The 16,186-nt window shown below is 37.7% G+C and overlaps 1 protein-coding gene across 1 annotated transcript in view; it reads right to left on the reverse strand.

Annotated features, from left to right (window-relative positions):
* Positions 1–15,230: 15,230 nt before the first annotated feature.
* The window catches only part of LOC150077544 (intraflagellar transport protein 25 homolog), a 29,154-nt gene continuing 28,198 nt past the window's right edge, over positions 15,231–16,186 (reverse strand). Inside the window, exon 4 of the mRNA XM_090385937.1 lies at positions 15,231–15,367. Within this exon, the coding sequence (XP_090242063.1) occupies positions 15,231–15,367 (137 nt within the window). The remainder of the gene's footprint in view (positions 15,368–16,186) is intronic.

Genomic DNA, 16,186 nt, shown 5'->3' on the forward strand with positions numbered 1-16,186 from the left:
GTCTTGCATTTGTCTAGACCAAATTCCAAGCTAATATCATTGCTGAATTTTTCGGTGATCTGAAGTTGTTGGAGGTGCTTCTCGGTTCCCGCGTAGAGCTGATGTCATCCATGTACATCAGGTTCTTCCTTCCTTCTTTGAGGTTATATCCATACTTGCTATTGTTAAGCATGGTGGATAGCGGGTTAAGTGCTAAAAAGAACCACAATGGACTCATGGCATCTCCCTGCAAGATTCCTGTCCTGATGGGGATTGGCCTGGTTGTGATGTTTTCGACCTTAATGCTCGTACTCCATTTCGCCATCGTTTCTCCTAGGAAGTTTGTCACGATCGGATTGACTTTGTAGATGTTCAGCGCCCCTATTAGCCAGCTATGAGGCACGGAGTCGAAGGCCTTGCAGTAATCGATGTAGGCTGTGTACATGTTGCGGCGCTTCTTGTAGGCTTGCTCCATAATCGCGACATCTGTGGTTAATTGCTCCTTGCATCCTTTTCGCAGCCGCTTGCACCCTTTCTGCTGTTCTGCCATTATGTTCTGGCTCTCCAAGTGGTCTGATATCTTCCTGGTTATGCAGCTGGTCAGGATCTTGTACATTGTTGTGAAGCAGGTGATGGGCCCATATTTCGCCAGGTTTCTTGTATCTTCATCTTTAACCCAAGCACGGTACTAAGTACTATAGGTTCTAATACCTCTCGTGTTTGGGGTTCACATAAAAAAAAAATAAAAGGTTACAGATATCTGATTCCGTGAGTGAGAAACTTCTGGATTGTCTCTGGGTGATTATTATTATTATTTTAGCCATATGGTGCAAGGAAGCCTGGGGCTTTCGCTGCACCAGCCAAAAAAAAAAAAAAAAAAAAAAAGGTCTGCATTACCCTGAGAGACAGAGGAACAAGAGTAACAGTAGAAGGGAATCACCGAGAAAAGGGAAGAATGATGATATCCAGCTTAGGCTTGGGTGTGCCAAGCCCATATTCACCAGATGTGAGCCCCTGAGGTTATGCATGGGTAATGCAAACAGATCATAATGGGTATGAAGTGCAGAACTACTTCAACACGTTATAATGATGCAGATATTAGTGGCTGTAAGTCTGTAATTATCTGGAAGTGCCAAGTATTTAAATAGTGGCAGAGAAGCCAGGAAAGCTGACTGAGATCGCCTAGTACAATAAAAATAAAATAAATAAATACCCATCGAACTGCAAAGGATCTTTATGGGATAATTGCCCAGGGGCTCACGTCTGGTGAGTGTGGGCTTGGTACACCCAGGGTCCTGAGCTGGATATCATCATTCTCTTTCTTGGTGATTCCTTTCTACCTCTCTCTCTCTCTCTCTCTCTCTCTCTCTCAGGGTAACTTGGGAATTTTTTTGGCTGGTACAGCATAAGCCTCAGGCTTCCTTGCACCATATGGCTAATAATAATAATAATAAAGTTGGTGAATTAGCAGGCAGTCACTTTATTGATTGGATGACTACTCAATTGTTATTTTTCTTTTGGCTGTTTTGCATTGTCCTACTTCCATGTAGTTGTAGTCTGGGGACATCATTGTCTGGCTAAAAGGGCAGATTATTTCTAGACAGAGTACAGAGAGAATATTTTGAGCATTTCTGCACCCTTGTAAACATTGAGCTGGGACAAGCTTCCGTTTAGCTTTGGAGCTTGAGTTTTTATAATTGTCAGATAAGACTTCTACACTTTTTTTTTTTTCCTGTTCATTTGAAGTTATTCTTTAAGGCTTTCTGGACCTTTGAGCATCTTACTAACATTATGTACATATTGTTAATATTTAGTCATTGGTCATGTTTGGCTTCTGGCTTTTTGTTGTACAGTATATGATTAAGTTCCACTGTATATATTACTACCAAAAATGCCAATATCTTCCAGTGATATGGAATCTGAATTTACTCTCTGAGGAATTAGATGAAACTACCTCCGATGTGATGGATGACGAAAGATGCTTTGAGACAGATGAGGGTATTTTTTCCCAATTAGAAGAGTTAACAGCGCTGGAAGTTTTCAGAAAGGACGATACCCAGAAGACCAGTTAATGGGTGCTCCACTTAGCTCTCAAGAACGAATCCAGGGCTCCCAACTCTCCAAAACTTCTAAAAAGTCTACGACTGATATGAACAGGTGAGTCTACGTCTAATGTGAAGGACAAAATAGATAGTCAAAAGAAAAAATTTTCTGGTGCAGGAACTAGGCATAAGATAAAAGATGATAGTATTAAAGAAAGAACTGGTGTAATTGGATTTGATCATAGTAATAGATGCACGTGATGCAAGAAAGCAAGCATGTGAGCTTATGTAGCATCAGCCAAAAAAAAAAAAAACATTTCACACATCCATTCCCTCTAAAAGTTTGTCCAGTTCCTCTTTGAATTTATTTAAGCTATCAACTTCCACAACAGATGCAAGTTTGTTCCAGCCATTAACCACCCACTGGCTAAAGGCAAATTTCTTCACATCTATTCTACAACTGTCTTTCCTCAATTTGAATTTATGTCCCCTCAGGTTCACAATCTGAGCAAGCAGAATCCCATCAGAATTCAGCATGCTTAACCCATTCAAGGCCTTATCCACCTCATGTAGATTACCTTGCAGGTGCCTAGTCTCCAGCTGCTACAATTTTCAGAACTTAAGCCTTTCTTGGTAAGAGGACCCCTTCATTCCCCTCACCAATCTTGTTGCCCTTCTCTGTACACGTTCAAGCAACTCAACATCCTTCTTAAAATGAGGCCTCCAGACTTGTTACCTGTACACAGTATTGAAGGCATGGCCTGACCATTGCCTTATACAAATGGATAATCACTTCCTTTTTCCTACTAGAAAAATTCCTGTATATCATTGACGATACCCCATGACCTGCTCTGGCAGCTGTCTGCATTGCTCAGAAAACTTCATATCTGACTGCACAATTACTCCCAGATCTTTTTCATTTTCTACCACCCTTAGTGTAGTACCACACAGTTGGTACATTTCTCTGGGATTACTTCTACCCATACTGCAGTACTTATCATGTAAAGAAAATTTGCATTCATCTGAGATATTATCTCTTCAACATACACAGTAAGGTTCAAACCACTGCAAAGCATGTTGTAATGGATTTATGGGATGTGTTGAAGTTGAAAGCTGTGGAGATTTTTCAGAATTGAAGGACAGACTAGAGTAAGGCAGAGTGAGCATTAGTAATATCATATGCTAGTGTAGTGAAACAGACTGGTTGAGAAAGAAAGGCCAAGTAAAATAATGATGATTAAAGCAGTCAGTAATGAGTATAGGATAAGTGAGGAGGTTAAAGCAGTAATTTTGAAATAAATCAATTCGTCCAGTATTAAATAAAGTTAAAAATATTAGAACAGAGACAAGGGTGTTCTGCTTTAGGCAGAGAGTGGTGATGATAATCTGTCAAAAATTACAAAGTACCCAAATATTCCAGTTAGGTCTTGTTTATTTGGCTCCTAAGATTTATCTGACAATAGTAATATATGATGTGGAAAATAATCTACAGAAGCAGGATTTTTGAATTATGGATGAAAAACTTTAAGGAACATTATTACGCTGAAAGTCAAATAGAGCCAGTTGATGTTTAAAGAAATATTTACTCCTAAACAGTGCTAAGAGTATTTAACTTATGAACATGTAACAAAGTATTGAGGCTGTATGTGGTCACTGCTCAGAAAAAGGCCACTCGTTTAAGGATTGTACAAATAAAAAAAGTGCTCTTAAATGTTGTAACTCTAAAATCAGAAATACAGACGCTACCCATGTTGCTCTGAGCAGAACCTGTCCCGAATATGTTAAAGCTTTGGAAGTCTATAAAAAGAAGATAAAGAAGACACACATTGTGAAATGATAGATGATTTCAGAAAAATGCAGTAAAACCATATATTGGTTATTTAGAGTTATGGAAGTTACTACCATTTATCTACCATTTTAATCAAAGAATTGAAGAATCTAAGATTTTAATCGAAGAATCTACAATTTTAATCAAATGGTAGAATCTGTACAGTGGAATCTGAACAGCTGGTAAAGTTACAAGAAATTTTAATTTTTGTACGTGAAGAGTATGGTGAAAAACAAATTGTTAATAGGCTTCCAGAGTTAACTAAACTAAGAAAAGTTTTCTTTAGGAAGGCAATTTCAGTATTATAAGAGAATGATTTTGATGAGTTCTGCATATAAAGAAATGTATACAGATAAAGGACTTGTATTAGAGCTATCAATATGTCAAAGCAATTATTCTGGAGGCAGCTTGTTAATGCAAAAGGATCCAGAGATCCTTGGGGTTCAATTTTTAAAGTTGCAACTCATAAGTGTTATTTTAATATTATTTGTACTGTGAGTAGTGGCCAATCAGAAACTATTGGTTGGAATGACTCTGAGCATGATCACTGATTGATGAGTGGTTCCCACAGAATAACCATGATCGGGAGATTCTGTTCACCTTTAGGAATAATACACATGATTATTAATGAAATTTTAGCTTTTTCTGATCCTCAGAAAGAGTATTCAAAATTTGATGTAAAATTAGAAAAATTCAGAATTATATGGGATATGAAATTTGGCAGAGCAGATTGGAGAATTCTGTTAAGGGCACAGAAACATTTATTTTTTGCCTAGGGTAGATATTATTGATAATAAAAAGAAACCCTTGGTGCTGTTTGGCCTGAAGGGTTCTTGACCAGACATAATTTAGCTCATAGATCATACCAATTGGGATTGTGAAATAGGCTGTGAAGATTAAACTTCGAGTCATATAATGTTGCATTGCAGCATTTGGATTTAAGATTTGAACTTGAAAGATCCATCAGAGCTTTTGAACAACCATCTCTCCCAACCATGTTCATCAATAGGCAACTGTTTGCCTACTTTGATTTTGTTAATAAAGGTTTTGTGAAGACCTGTTTATGGATTAGTTAGATAGTAGAGCCCACCTCCCAACAGTAGAGAAGGAAACCTGATATATTGGGAAGAGCAGGGCTTAGACCCTTATGCCCCTTTTCCTTAAATCGGGGTTGTGGTGAAAGCTCTCTATTTTTTTTTTTTTTTGTTATATTAATTTGATTTTTTAATTTTTAATTGAAGAATAGCTTCATACGACCTACATCAGTTATGATTAATGTCATGTATGGACTTTGGTCCGGGGAGTGACTGTAGGTACTTCAAATGGTGGTGGTGGTCCCCATCGAACTGAATACTCTTGACTTCTTGCTTGTCATTACCGATGGCTTGAAGCCTGAATCATCTGTGGGATCTACTGCCATCTGCCATCTTCCCATTTAGCATTGAATCAGAGATACCTTATGAATGCAGCAGAGCTGTATTCAGTAGAATTGGCCTTAGACCACAATTACCAAAGGTGTATGGTACAGATAGACTCCTTAAGTGCAGTGCCGGTGCGAGGCGGGTTCAGCACGTGCCCTGGAATCTGGCCCCGCGCTTTAGACGGCCCACACTTTCTAAGGCGTCGCGTTACAACTTACAAATACGTGCGCTTTTTCTGCTGCTGTACTTCCCCGATGTTTCCGTGTCACTTAACGACTGGCAAAGTGAACTCCCACCATTCAACCTACTAGGAAATCACTTCGCAACAGTATGTCGTTACATACAACCAGACAAAGGCGCCTCCGTAGCCAGGTGGGAAGGAGCAGCAGTGTGTAGCACACGCTTCTTGATTAGACCGGGGTTCGAGCCTGTCACCACCAAATACGGAGGATGCGGAAAGGTCAGGGAATGACCACCGCATATCCCGGAGCAATATGGCCTTAGTTGCTAATGCTCCTAAAAAAAAAACCAAATAACAAAAAAAAATAAATAACAACCAGACGAACAAAATACTGTATTTTGTTCGTCGTGTATTTTAAATACATGACGTCATCACGGATACACAAAAAAAAACCACCTAATTTATTTAGGTGTTCTTTTTTTGGCCCCCCGCAAATTTTGAACCCGGCCCCGCAAAAGTTTACGCCGGCCCTGCTTAAGTGTATTACAGGCTTTATTGGTGATGAGATGTAATCATCATCCTGTCCTATCCCAGATTCAGCAGCTGTTACACTCTCTTTTTGAATGCTCATTTGATATCCACTTCTGTTGTTTCCCAAATCACAATGGAATCAGGGTAATGAACAGGCAGATGCTACAGCCAAGTCAAAACAACCTCAAAACATTCACAGCCCGATAGCCAACTACACAGACTACAGGCAGGTAATAACACAACAGATTGCACTCAGACTGTCAACAGTCATAGCACAGATAGGTTACAAACAAGCTATAGCAGATTAAGCATGTAATTAAACTCTGGCAGAATAGTTGGCACAGGAACCAGAGAACTGAACAAAACAGGAAGTTGGTCTTGCTCACTTCCACACAGGACATGTCACCTTACACATTAATTTCTGCTGCAAGGTAAACTACTCCCCATATGTGAGACCAGTGGCACAATTTTACCATTCCATCACATTCTATGTGAATGTACTCTTTTCATTCATGATAGCCGTTATCTTTTACCATTTTTAGTCATCAGACTGAGCCCTATACACTCAGTTAGACACTTTCTGACAATGCAATGGTCAGGCAACACCTTGAGTACTGCAGAGAAGGGCAAGATTGGTGAGGGGCACAAAGGGACACCTTTACCAAGAAAGGCTTAAGTTATGCTAAGTGTAGCATCAGGAGACTAGGCACCTGCAAGATGACCTCATTGAGGTGTTTAAGGCTTAGAATGGATTGAGCAAGCTCAGTGCTAGTGGAATTCATCCTCTTGCTCAGACAACACGAGGGGGCATAAATTCAAATTGAAGAAGGATGGTTGCAGAACAGATGTGTGGAAGTTTGCCTTTAGCCAGTGGGTGGTGAATTGCTAAACAAAACTTCCGCCTGTTGGTGTAGAAGTGGATAGCTTGAATAAATTCAAGGAAGAACTAAACAAACTATTGGAGAGGATTGATAGGTGAAATGGGACTTTTTTTTGATGCTGTATAAGCTTGCTTTCTTGTATATTTGCCACTACTAATAACTATGTTCCAGCATTTTTAGATATTTAAAATCTACAAACTTATATGGACTTATTTAAAATATACTTTTTATCAATTTTGATCATTATTATTATTAGCCATATGGTGCAAGGAAGCCTGAGGCTTATGCTGCACCAGCCAAAAAAAAAAAAAATTCCGCATTACCCTGAGAGAGAGAGAGAGAGAGAGAGAGAGAGAGAGAGAGAGAGAGAGAGAGAAAAAAAAGTAGAAGGGAATCATCAAGAAAGAGAAGAATGATGATATCCAGCTCAGGACCCTGGGTTTGCCAAGCCCATACTCACCAGATGTGAGCCCCTGAGATGAATATACATTATGATATAGTGGCTGAGTTCAGTTTGTCAAATCTTTTTTACTTTTATCTTTTATACAACCTAGTTTTGGTACATTATAGCCTCTGATGCTGATGCACCATTAAAATTCAAACCCAACCTCACCTTTCAAAGGTGACATTTCAGGACCATGTCTGATCAGACCAGTATGTAGCTAAAATTAAATGAAGTTGAAAGTTGAAGAAAAATTATGAAAGTACATTACACAGATAATGAAATATAGTTAAAAAACAATTAATTAATTTTATAAACCTTGATATCTAAAAAATACCCAATACAGCTCCTCACTCCTTAAACTTAGCCTGCTGCATATTAGCATTAGCATTAGTAGAGACACATGATGCAAGAAAGCACACTTATAATACAGCATCAGCCAAAATAATAAAAAAAAAAAAGCTCCCCATTTCACTGATCCATTCATTCTAAATGTTTGTCTTGAATTTATTTAAGCTATCAACTTCCAGAACAACAGATGGAAGTTTGTTCCAGCAATCCAGACATCTAGTGCAGCCTTAGTTTGAAAACCAAGGAGTAATGAGCTGTAATCAGGTGTTTTATCAGATTCCGAGGTTTATAAAAATAATTGTTATTTAATTATATTCTGTGACAAACATTTGTTGGCTTGCTCATAAATTCAGGATATTTTTTATGTGATAATTTGGAGATTTTTGCTTAACAATGTAATCTGTAATAAAGGAACAGTTTCACCTAGTTGAACATTCTCTAGCACTCAGCATTGCTATGAGGAATTATTAAAATTCCAAGAATGACTTTGGAGAATTTGTTATATATCATGTTTCCTTGTGCCCCCTTCAGTTCCTTGACCAAGGAACTGTACATCAATCATTTCTTCTTTCATAGTCACATTCAGTAGATTCTTGAACTGAAATTGACAGAGCTGATGCTGCAAAATATATATTTCTTTATATTCAATAACAATGAGAAGTACTGCAAATTTTGTGTGGGTGTGTGTGTAAAATTGATCATTTCAAGTTGGCTCATAAAACTTGTTTTCTGCATAATGCTATTGTATGATGAATTAGTTGGGCAATCACAAGTTTCCCAACTAATATTATTAGTTGGGCAACTTGGATCTATGAATTCTGTTTGGAGCTAGCAGACTTTCAACTTCCATAAAGGAACACACTTTGGTCTTAGGAATTTAAGATAGAAAGTCAGCTGGCTACCTAACTAAGTCCACAATTTACCAAATTTATTTGTAAAGTCATACAGTTTATATTTGAAGTTGTAACACTTCATTGGATCATATTAGCACACAAATCATCTCAACAGCACAATGTTTATAGAACTGTACTGCGAAAATTTATTTTTATTTTGTTACACAGAGCATTAAAAACTACGATAAATGAATTAGCTTTCGGGGAGTGACTGTAGGTACTTCAAATGGTGGTGGTCCCCATCGAACTGAATACTCTTGACTTCTTGCTTGTCATTACTGATGGCTTGAAGCCTGAATCATCTGTGGATCTACTGCCATCTGCCATCTTCCCATTTAGCATTGAATCAGAGATACCTTATGAATGCAGCAGAGCTGTATTCAGTAGAATTGGCCTTAGACCACAATTACCAAAGGTGTATGGTACAGATAGACTCCTTAAGTGCAGTGCCACAATCCATTCTTTCGGCTGCCACCCAGCCGAAAGCTAATTCATTTATCGTAGTTTTTAATGCTCTGTGTAACAAAATAAAAATAAATTTTCGCATTATGAATCCAGAGCACGTAGGCCTGTTTTATTAGAACTGTACTGCTTTTTTCTATACTGTATATATATAAAACTTGGCAGTGTGTGTGTGTGTGTGTCTCACAAATATTGTGGCATACTACATCAACAACAGTTCATTAACTTGCTTTGATGTTCATGACATAAATGTCTCTGTAATCATCTCTTATAATTGTGATGTACTCTATATTATAATGATCTATTATTAGTAATAGTAGTAATGGCATGATGCAAAAAAGAAAGCACGCTTGTAAAACATCAGCCAAAAAAAAAAAAAAAAAAAAAAAAAAACATCCCACCCAACATCACCTGTCTATCTCCTCCAATAAAATGTTTATTTCTTCCCTGAATTTATTCAAACTGTCCACCTGCACAATAACAGATGGAGTGTGTTCCAACAATCAATCACCTGCTAGCTGAAGGCAAACTTCTGCACATCTAATCTGCAACTACCTTTCCTCAATTGGAATTTATGCCCCCTCATGTGTGTGTGTAGCCTGAACAAGGGGAAGAATGCCATCAGCATTGGGCTTTCACAATCCATTCAGAGCCTTAAACACCTTAGTCAAGTCACCTCACAAGTGCCTAGTCTCCAGATGCTGCAATTTGGAGAACTTGATTTTCTTTTCTTGGTAAGACCACACTTTCATTCCTTTCACCAATCTTGTTGTCCATCTCTCTCTCTCTCTCTCTGCACCTGTTACAGCAGATGTACATACATCCTAAAATGAGGCCTCCAGATCTGTATGCAGTACTCAAGATGCAAGCATAACCGCTGCCTTGTACAATGGAATAACCACCTCCTTATCCCTGCTAGCAAAGTTTTTGTATATCACTGACAAACCCTCTGAGCTCTCCTGGTAGCCTGTCTGCATTGCTCAGAAAACTTCATATCTGACTGCACAATTATCACCAGTCTTTTTGATTTTCCACCTGTATTACCACACAGTTGTTAATACACTAAGTTTGAGTTACCAAGAGTCTACTTAATTATAACTTTTCAATTAAAAGGAGAGTTTCTTTACATCTAGCAAAAGAAATGTTAGATTGTGTACACCCTTTGTTTATACTAACAAGTTTCCATTTGTAGCAAAGAAAAATGAACTAATTCCAGTTCAGAAAACAGTTGGTTTTACTTCACATGGAGAACGTACGATTATTCCAACTTATCAAGTTTTTCAGTGAGGCCAGCTTATGGTCCTGGATTAGAATGACTGTTACCCATATACAGTACCTTGCATTTGTCAATGTTAAACTTCAACTGCTATTTCCCAGCTCACCAGCCTAATATTTTAGGTCTTATTGCATTTTAGGTCTTATGTTTATTTCTTCCCTGAATTTATTCAAACTGTCCACCTGCACAATAACAGACGGAGTGTGTTCCAACAATCAATCACCTGCTAGCTGAAGGCAAACTTCTGCACATCTAATCTGCAACTACCTTTCCTCAAACCAGTAGCTTACCATGATTAATATCAAAAACTACACTGCCAACCTTTATATCATCTGCAAACTTAGACATTAAGCCTGATATACCTTCATCGATACCATTAATAAATATAGAAAACAACAGTGGGCCTAGCACTGAACCCTGGGGAACTCCACTAATAACATTAGTCCAGATGAGCAGTGTCTATTAATAATCACTTTCTGTATTCTCCCACTCAGCCATCCTGTTATCCACACAGTTACTTGTCCTTAATACCAGACTGCTCCAATCTGCACAGCAGTCTATTATGTGCAACAGTATCAAAAGCTTTCCTGAAATCCAAGTATATTAAAAGTATATCCAAGTATATCATATATTAAAATTATTATTTGCCATTCCTTTGCTACTGCATCATAGTATCCAATCAGACTGGTCAGACAGGATCACACCTTAACAAATCCATGCTGTGACTGCAGTATAATTGTATTCCTGTCCAGATTGTTCTGCATTACTTGTTTAACCAGAGATTCCATTATTTTTCTGGGAACAGAAGATGTCAGTGAATTTATTAATTGTTCATCTGGCTTGGAATATGGGGCAAGAAGGAATATCCACGTGGAAATAATGGGCCTTTGATCATGTCCAGTCAGGGCTAGCTTAAGGTCCTAGACTGGCGCATATTGAGAGAAGGCACTTCAATGACGAGCTGACAAACATCTGGCAGACCAGATGGAATATCTCTCATAATCGAAGGTATACATTTACTTCTCAACTAATTTAGAAGAAGAAGAAGTGAATACAGCAGAGCCAGTGGAAACAGTAACTAACTAAATTTAATAAGTTTTAATACGACAAGTAACTTTTGGAGTAATGAATTCCTTCCTCAGCAAGTACATACTGAAATGCAAACATGATATAAATCATTAGAAATGGAATAAATCATACTAAATATGCTGTACGTAATCAGATAACTGGGACAGTGCATACATGAACCCGAGTGATCAGTCATTCACTAGGCCAGATCAGGCGATTGTTGTTGTTGGTGCGTGGTGGGCATATGGGATTGCTTCCAGCATTTTTCATGTTTCAACACTACTGGCTCCAAAATTGGGTGTAGTTTTGTACCTCTACTGTGATTTAAAAACTTTGTGACAGCTGGATATATTTAGGGACTCTAACCACAGGTGGTGATAGTAGTGTTGAGATTGATCAATCACCTCACTATCACGCCTGGGGTTGAAGTCATGATGAGTTGACCAAAAATGTTCTACAAATGCAGTGTTCAGAGTCAACCAGGTAAATGGATCTGTCATGTTCTGTGAGGCGGTTTTGTACACATCTGGAGCTTTCCCCAACGTAGTAGCTGCCACAGTTGTGATAAGTAATCTGGTATACAATACCACTGCATAAGAGGGGGGGAGAATGGGCATTTTTAATCTTGAGACCAGAGATCGTAGACTCCTGCCAGGAAGTTGTATGCATTTCATGCAGTACTCACACAGGATCTTAGAAATCTAGTGTGAGACACCTGGGTAATACAGAATATAAGCAGTAGGTACACTGTCATTGTCGTGAGGGGAAGAGGACCTCGGATGAGCTGCAAGCTCTTGTGTTTGTAGTAAGCACCTGTCTAACAACACACAGGCTGGTATCACAATTGGTGACATCAGTTTTTACTCTAGAAACCTCAGTGCGCCTGGCTTCCTCTGAGCTGGAATGGCTCCAAGCTCGAGAGAGTAGAGCGCGTGCTTTGCTATTTAGATGACAAGGGGCGTGGGCTGACCTGTAGTTCATGAATTGCCGGCAGCACATTGGTTTCCGATATACTGAGGTTTCCAAACGTCTAGGAAAGGAAGCTATTAGAATACTCTAATAGCGGTGCATCTGAACCTCGGGGAATGACGGTGAAAATACTGTCTAAATGCCTGCACTACATGGTGATTGGTACCGGCAGGTTCAGGAATATGCATTCCTCTAACTCCTCCATTGTAATGTTGGCAATGACAGAGCTGACAGGGGCACCTATAGCCATACCTTGTATCTGTTTGTAGAGAGAACCGCCAAATGTGCGCAATTAGTTGAGCTTCTCACCTAATGTTATCATCATCAACTGGGTGCCATTCAGGCGTCTGACTCCTGTTTTGTCCTGATTGGGCATGGCTCAAGCTTAGTCAGCTGAGGCTGAAGAATTTGCCTTCATGTCATGCATCCAAGTTTGCAGATGATACAAAGGTTAGCAGGGTTGTTAATGACAGTAACAACGGTATGCAGCTGCAACAGGATCTAGAAAAGTTGGGCAGATGGGCTGAGAGGTGGCAACTGAAGTCTAAAACTGACAAATGCAAAGTACTGCACATAGGTAGCAGTAACCCCAGAGTAAAAGTATCAACTGTGCAGTACTACACTTGGGATAGTAGAGAATGAAAAACACATCAGGGTAATTGTACTGTCAGATATGAAGTTTTCAGAGCAGTGCAGATAGGATGCCAGAGCAGCTCATGGGGTCTTGTCAATGATATACAGGAACTTTTCTAGCAGTGTTAAGGAGATGATTATCCCTTTGTATAAGGCAATGGTCAGGCCACACCTTGGGTACTGCAGACAGGTGTGGAGGCCTCATTTTAGGAAGGATGAAGAGCTGCTAGAACAAGTACAGAGATGGGAAACGAGATTGGTGAAGGGAACAAAGGATGCACTTACCAAGAAAGGCTTAAATTCTGCAAATTGCAGTGTCTGGAGAATAGGCACCTGCGAGGTGATCTGATTTAAGTTTAAGGTTCTGAATGCTTTCAGCAAGCTCAATGATGATGAGATTCTTCCCCTTGCTCAGATTATGCACTTGAGGGGGCATAAATTCAAATTAAGGAAAGACAGTTGCAGAATAGATGTGCGGAAATTTGCCTTTAGTCAGCGAGTGGTTGATTGCTGGAATAAACTTCCATCTGTTGTGGAAGTTGATAGCTTAAGTAGATTCAAGGAAGAGCTGTACAAACTTTTTGAGCAAATAGATAGGTGAATGGGAAGTGTTTTTTTTTTTTTTTTGCTGATGTATAAGCTTGCTTTCTTGCATTATATGCCACTACTAATGTTAATGCATCAATGAACTCACTATGTGAACTCAAGCTCTTATAGAGAGGGAGACTATTATCTTGTATGAACCAAACTTTGCAGTCCTATTTTAACCATCAATGCTTCATATCCATTTGTAAATTGAGATATAAAGCATTTTAAAAGAAGAAAAATGCTTGATAGTGGTGGTCCACTTCTGAGCAGTAGGAATGGTAACTCCCACAGTATTGGATGATATGTGTTATCACTTCGTGCAGAGACTGAGTGGCCATTCTTCTTCTTCTCTTAGGTTGAGTTAACTTTATTATTTACTGTGTTATATTGTTTGTTTACTAATCAGTTACAAATGGTATTTAATATTTACTTTCCAACTTTAAATTTAAAAATTAAGACATGTGTGTGTGGCTACAATTTGCTCAAATGACAATAAATTAGTTGGTATTCAACCGACCTGGAACTGAATTGAAAAAATGTCTAAATATTTAGAACAGCATTAAATAGTTTCAGTTAACAAGAATATAAAGATATTATTCCTATGGAGATTTTGATGGGAGATTGTCAGAGTTCAGGATACTGAGGAATTTGACATATTAGTAGTGGCAAATGATGCAAGAAAGCAAGCGTATACTGTGTCAGCAAAAAAAAAAAAAACAAACAAAAAAACCCCAACACTTCACACTGCATCTGTCCCTCCTATCTAACAGTTTACCTAGTTCTCCCTTGAACTACCCACTTCTACAAATACCAGATGGGAGTTTGTTCAATTTGAGTTATCAAGTCTACTTAATTATAACTGTTCAATTAAAAGGAGAGTTTTCTTACATCTAGCAAAGAACATTATATTCTGTACTCTTTGTTTATGTTAATAAGTTTCTGTTTGTAGCCAAGAAAAATGAACTAATTTCAGTTCAGAACAGCAGTTAATTTCACTTCAAATAGAGGAAGTACAATTATTCCAACTTATCAAATTTCATTTCCATGAAACTTCACAAATCATCTGTAACATTTTCAAGGAAATTCAAAAGGATATTAAAAATAAAATTTTTAAAGTGTAGAGTTAAAAAGGTACACTGTTATCTCACATTTTCTCAAAAAAATGTGAGAAAATAATAAAACATTAATTCAAAATAATGCAAAAATATAAAATATTAATTACATTAATTACAAAATGCTATATGTGAATCTTTTAAGATGTCCATCCAAAACCCAGGGTCCTGAGCTGGATATCACCTCTCTCTCTCTCTCTCTCTCTCTCTCTCTCTCTCTCTCTCTCTCTCTCTCATGGTAATGTGGGAATTTTTTTTTTTTTTTTTGGTTGGTGCAGCATAAGCCTCAGGCTTCCTTTCACCATATGGCTAATAATAATAATAAAAAATAAAAAATATGTGATCATAAGTTACTTGAATTCAAATGTAAACTTTAAATTCAGTTATTTACTATCAATCGCATTTTCTTATCGCTTTATTGTTCTCTAATTTAAGGATAATTACATTTCAGGGAAAAAAAAATTTCCAATCTTTATAAGGACTTACTAATAAGAACATAATATTATATTCTTATATTTCTGTAGTGCAAGTAACCAAACTAAAAAGTTATCAATTTTTGAGTTATTTAGATATTCAATTGTTAATTTGCACTTTATAAATTGCACTGAAATGGTCATAACCATTTTTTATATGAAATCGAAGGTACTTTGCTTCACATGGTGTAAATGAAATTGTTTTCTGTTGAACTGTTCCCTCTGATGCCTCCAAATCTGAGAATAAAAAAAAACATTTTTATAATTATGTGATTTTAATTTAAAAAGTTTTATAGTTACTCAATCTGAATTTTAAAGTGTCAGCAGCTATATAACTGATAAAATTATGTGGCTAATAATAATAAATGGCAGTTTTAAAATTTCTCTACTAATTAAACACATATATGCATTTCAGTGCACAGAAACTGAACTTGGCCTGTTATAACGTAAGATCACTCATCGGTGAAGACAGGATATTAGAGCTGGAAAAGGAATTAGAAAATGTGAATTGGAATATCATCGGTTTGGCTGAAACAAGAAGAAGAAATGAATCACTTATAAGTTTATCAAGTGGAAATCTGCTGTACAACAATGGAAACAGTGAAAGGAGTGAAGGTGGAGTTGAGTTTCTGGTCCATAAAGATTTTAAAAACAACGTTTTGGAATTCAAAAGTACATCACCAAGGGTGTCAAGACTAATACTCAAGATTTCTAAGAGGTACAAGCTAAAGATTATAATGATTTATGCACCAACATCGAGCCATGATGATGAAGAGGTTGAAGAAATGTACACCAAAATTGAGAGTCTTCTAGATGAGCAGAAAACCCACTACACTATTATTATGGGGGACTTCGATGCTAAGTTTGGAAAAAGGCAAAACAGCGCAGAAAGAGGAACTATGAGAAATTTTGGAATTGGTGAAAGAAATAAAAGAGGTGAAAGACTTGTGGAATTTGCAGAATCTCAAGGACTGTCAGTAATGAACACTTTTTTCAAGAAAAGGGTGAACAGAAAGTGGACATGGAAGAGTCCAAATGGATTAACAACTAATAAAA

Source organism: Mastigoproctus giganteus, chromosome 12, assembly GCF_048544385.1.
Source record: "Mastigoproctus giganteus isolate SK-2022 chromosome 12, ASM4854438v1, whole genome shotgun sequence".
Lineage (NCBI taxonomy): Eukaryota > Metazoa > Arthropoda > Arachnida > Uropygi > Thelyphonidae > Mastigoproctus > Mastigoproctus giganteus.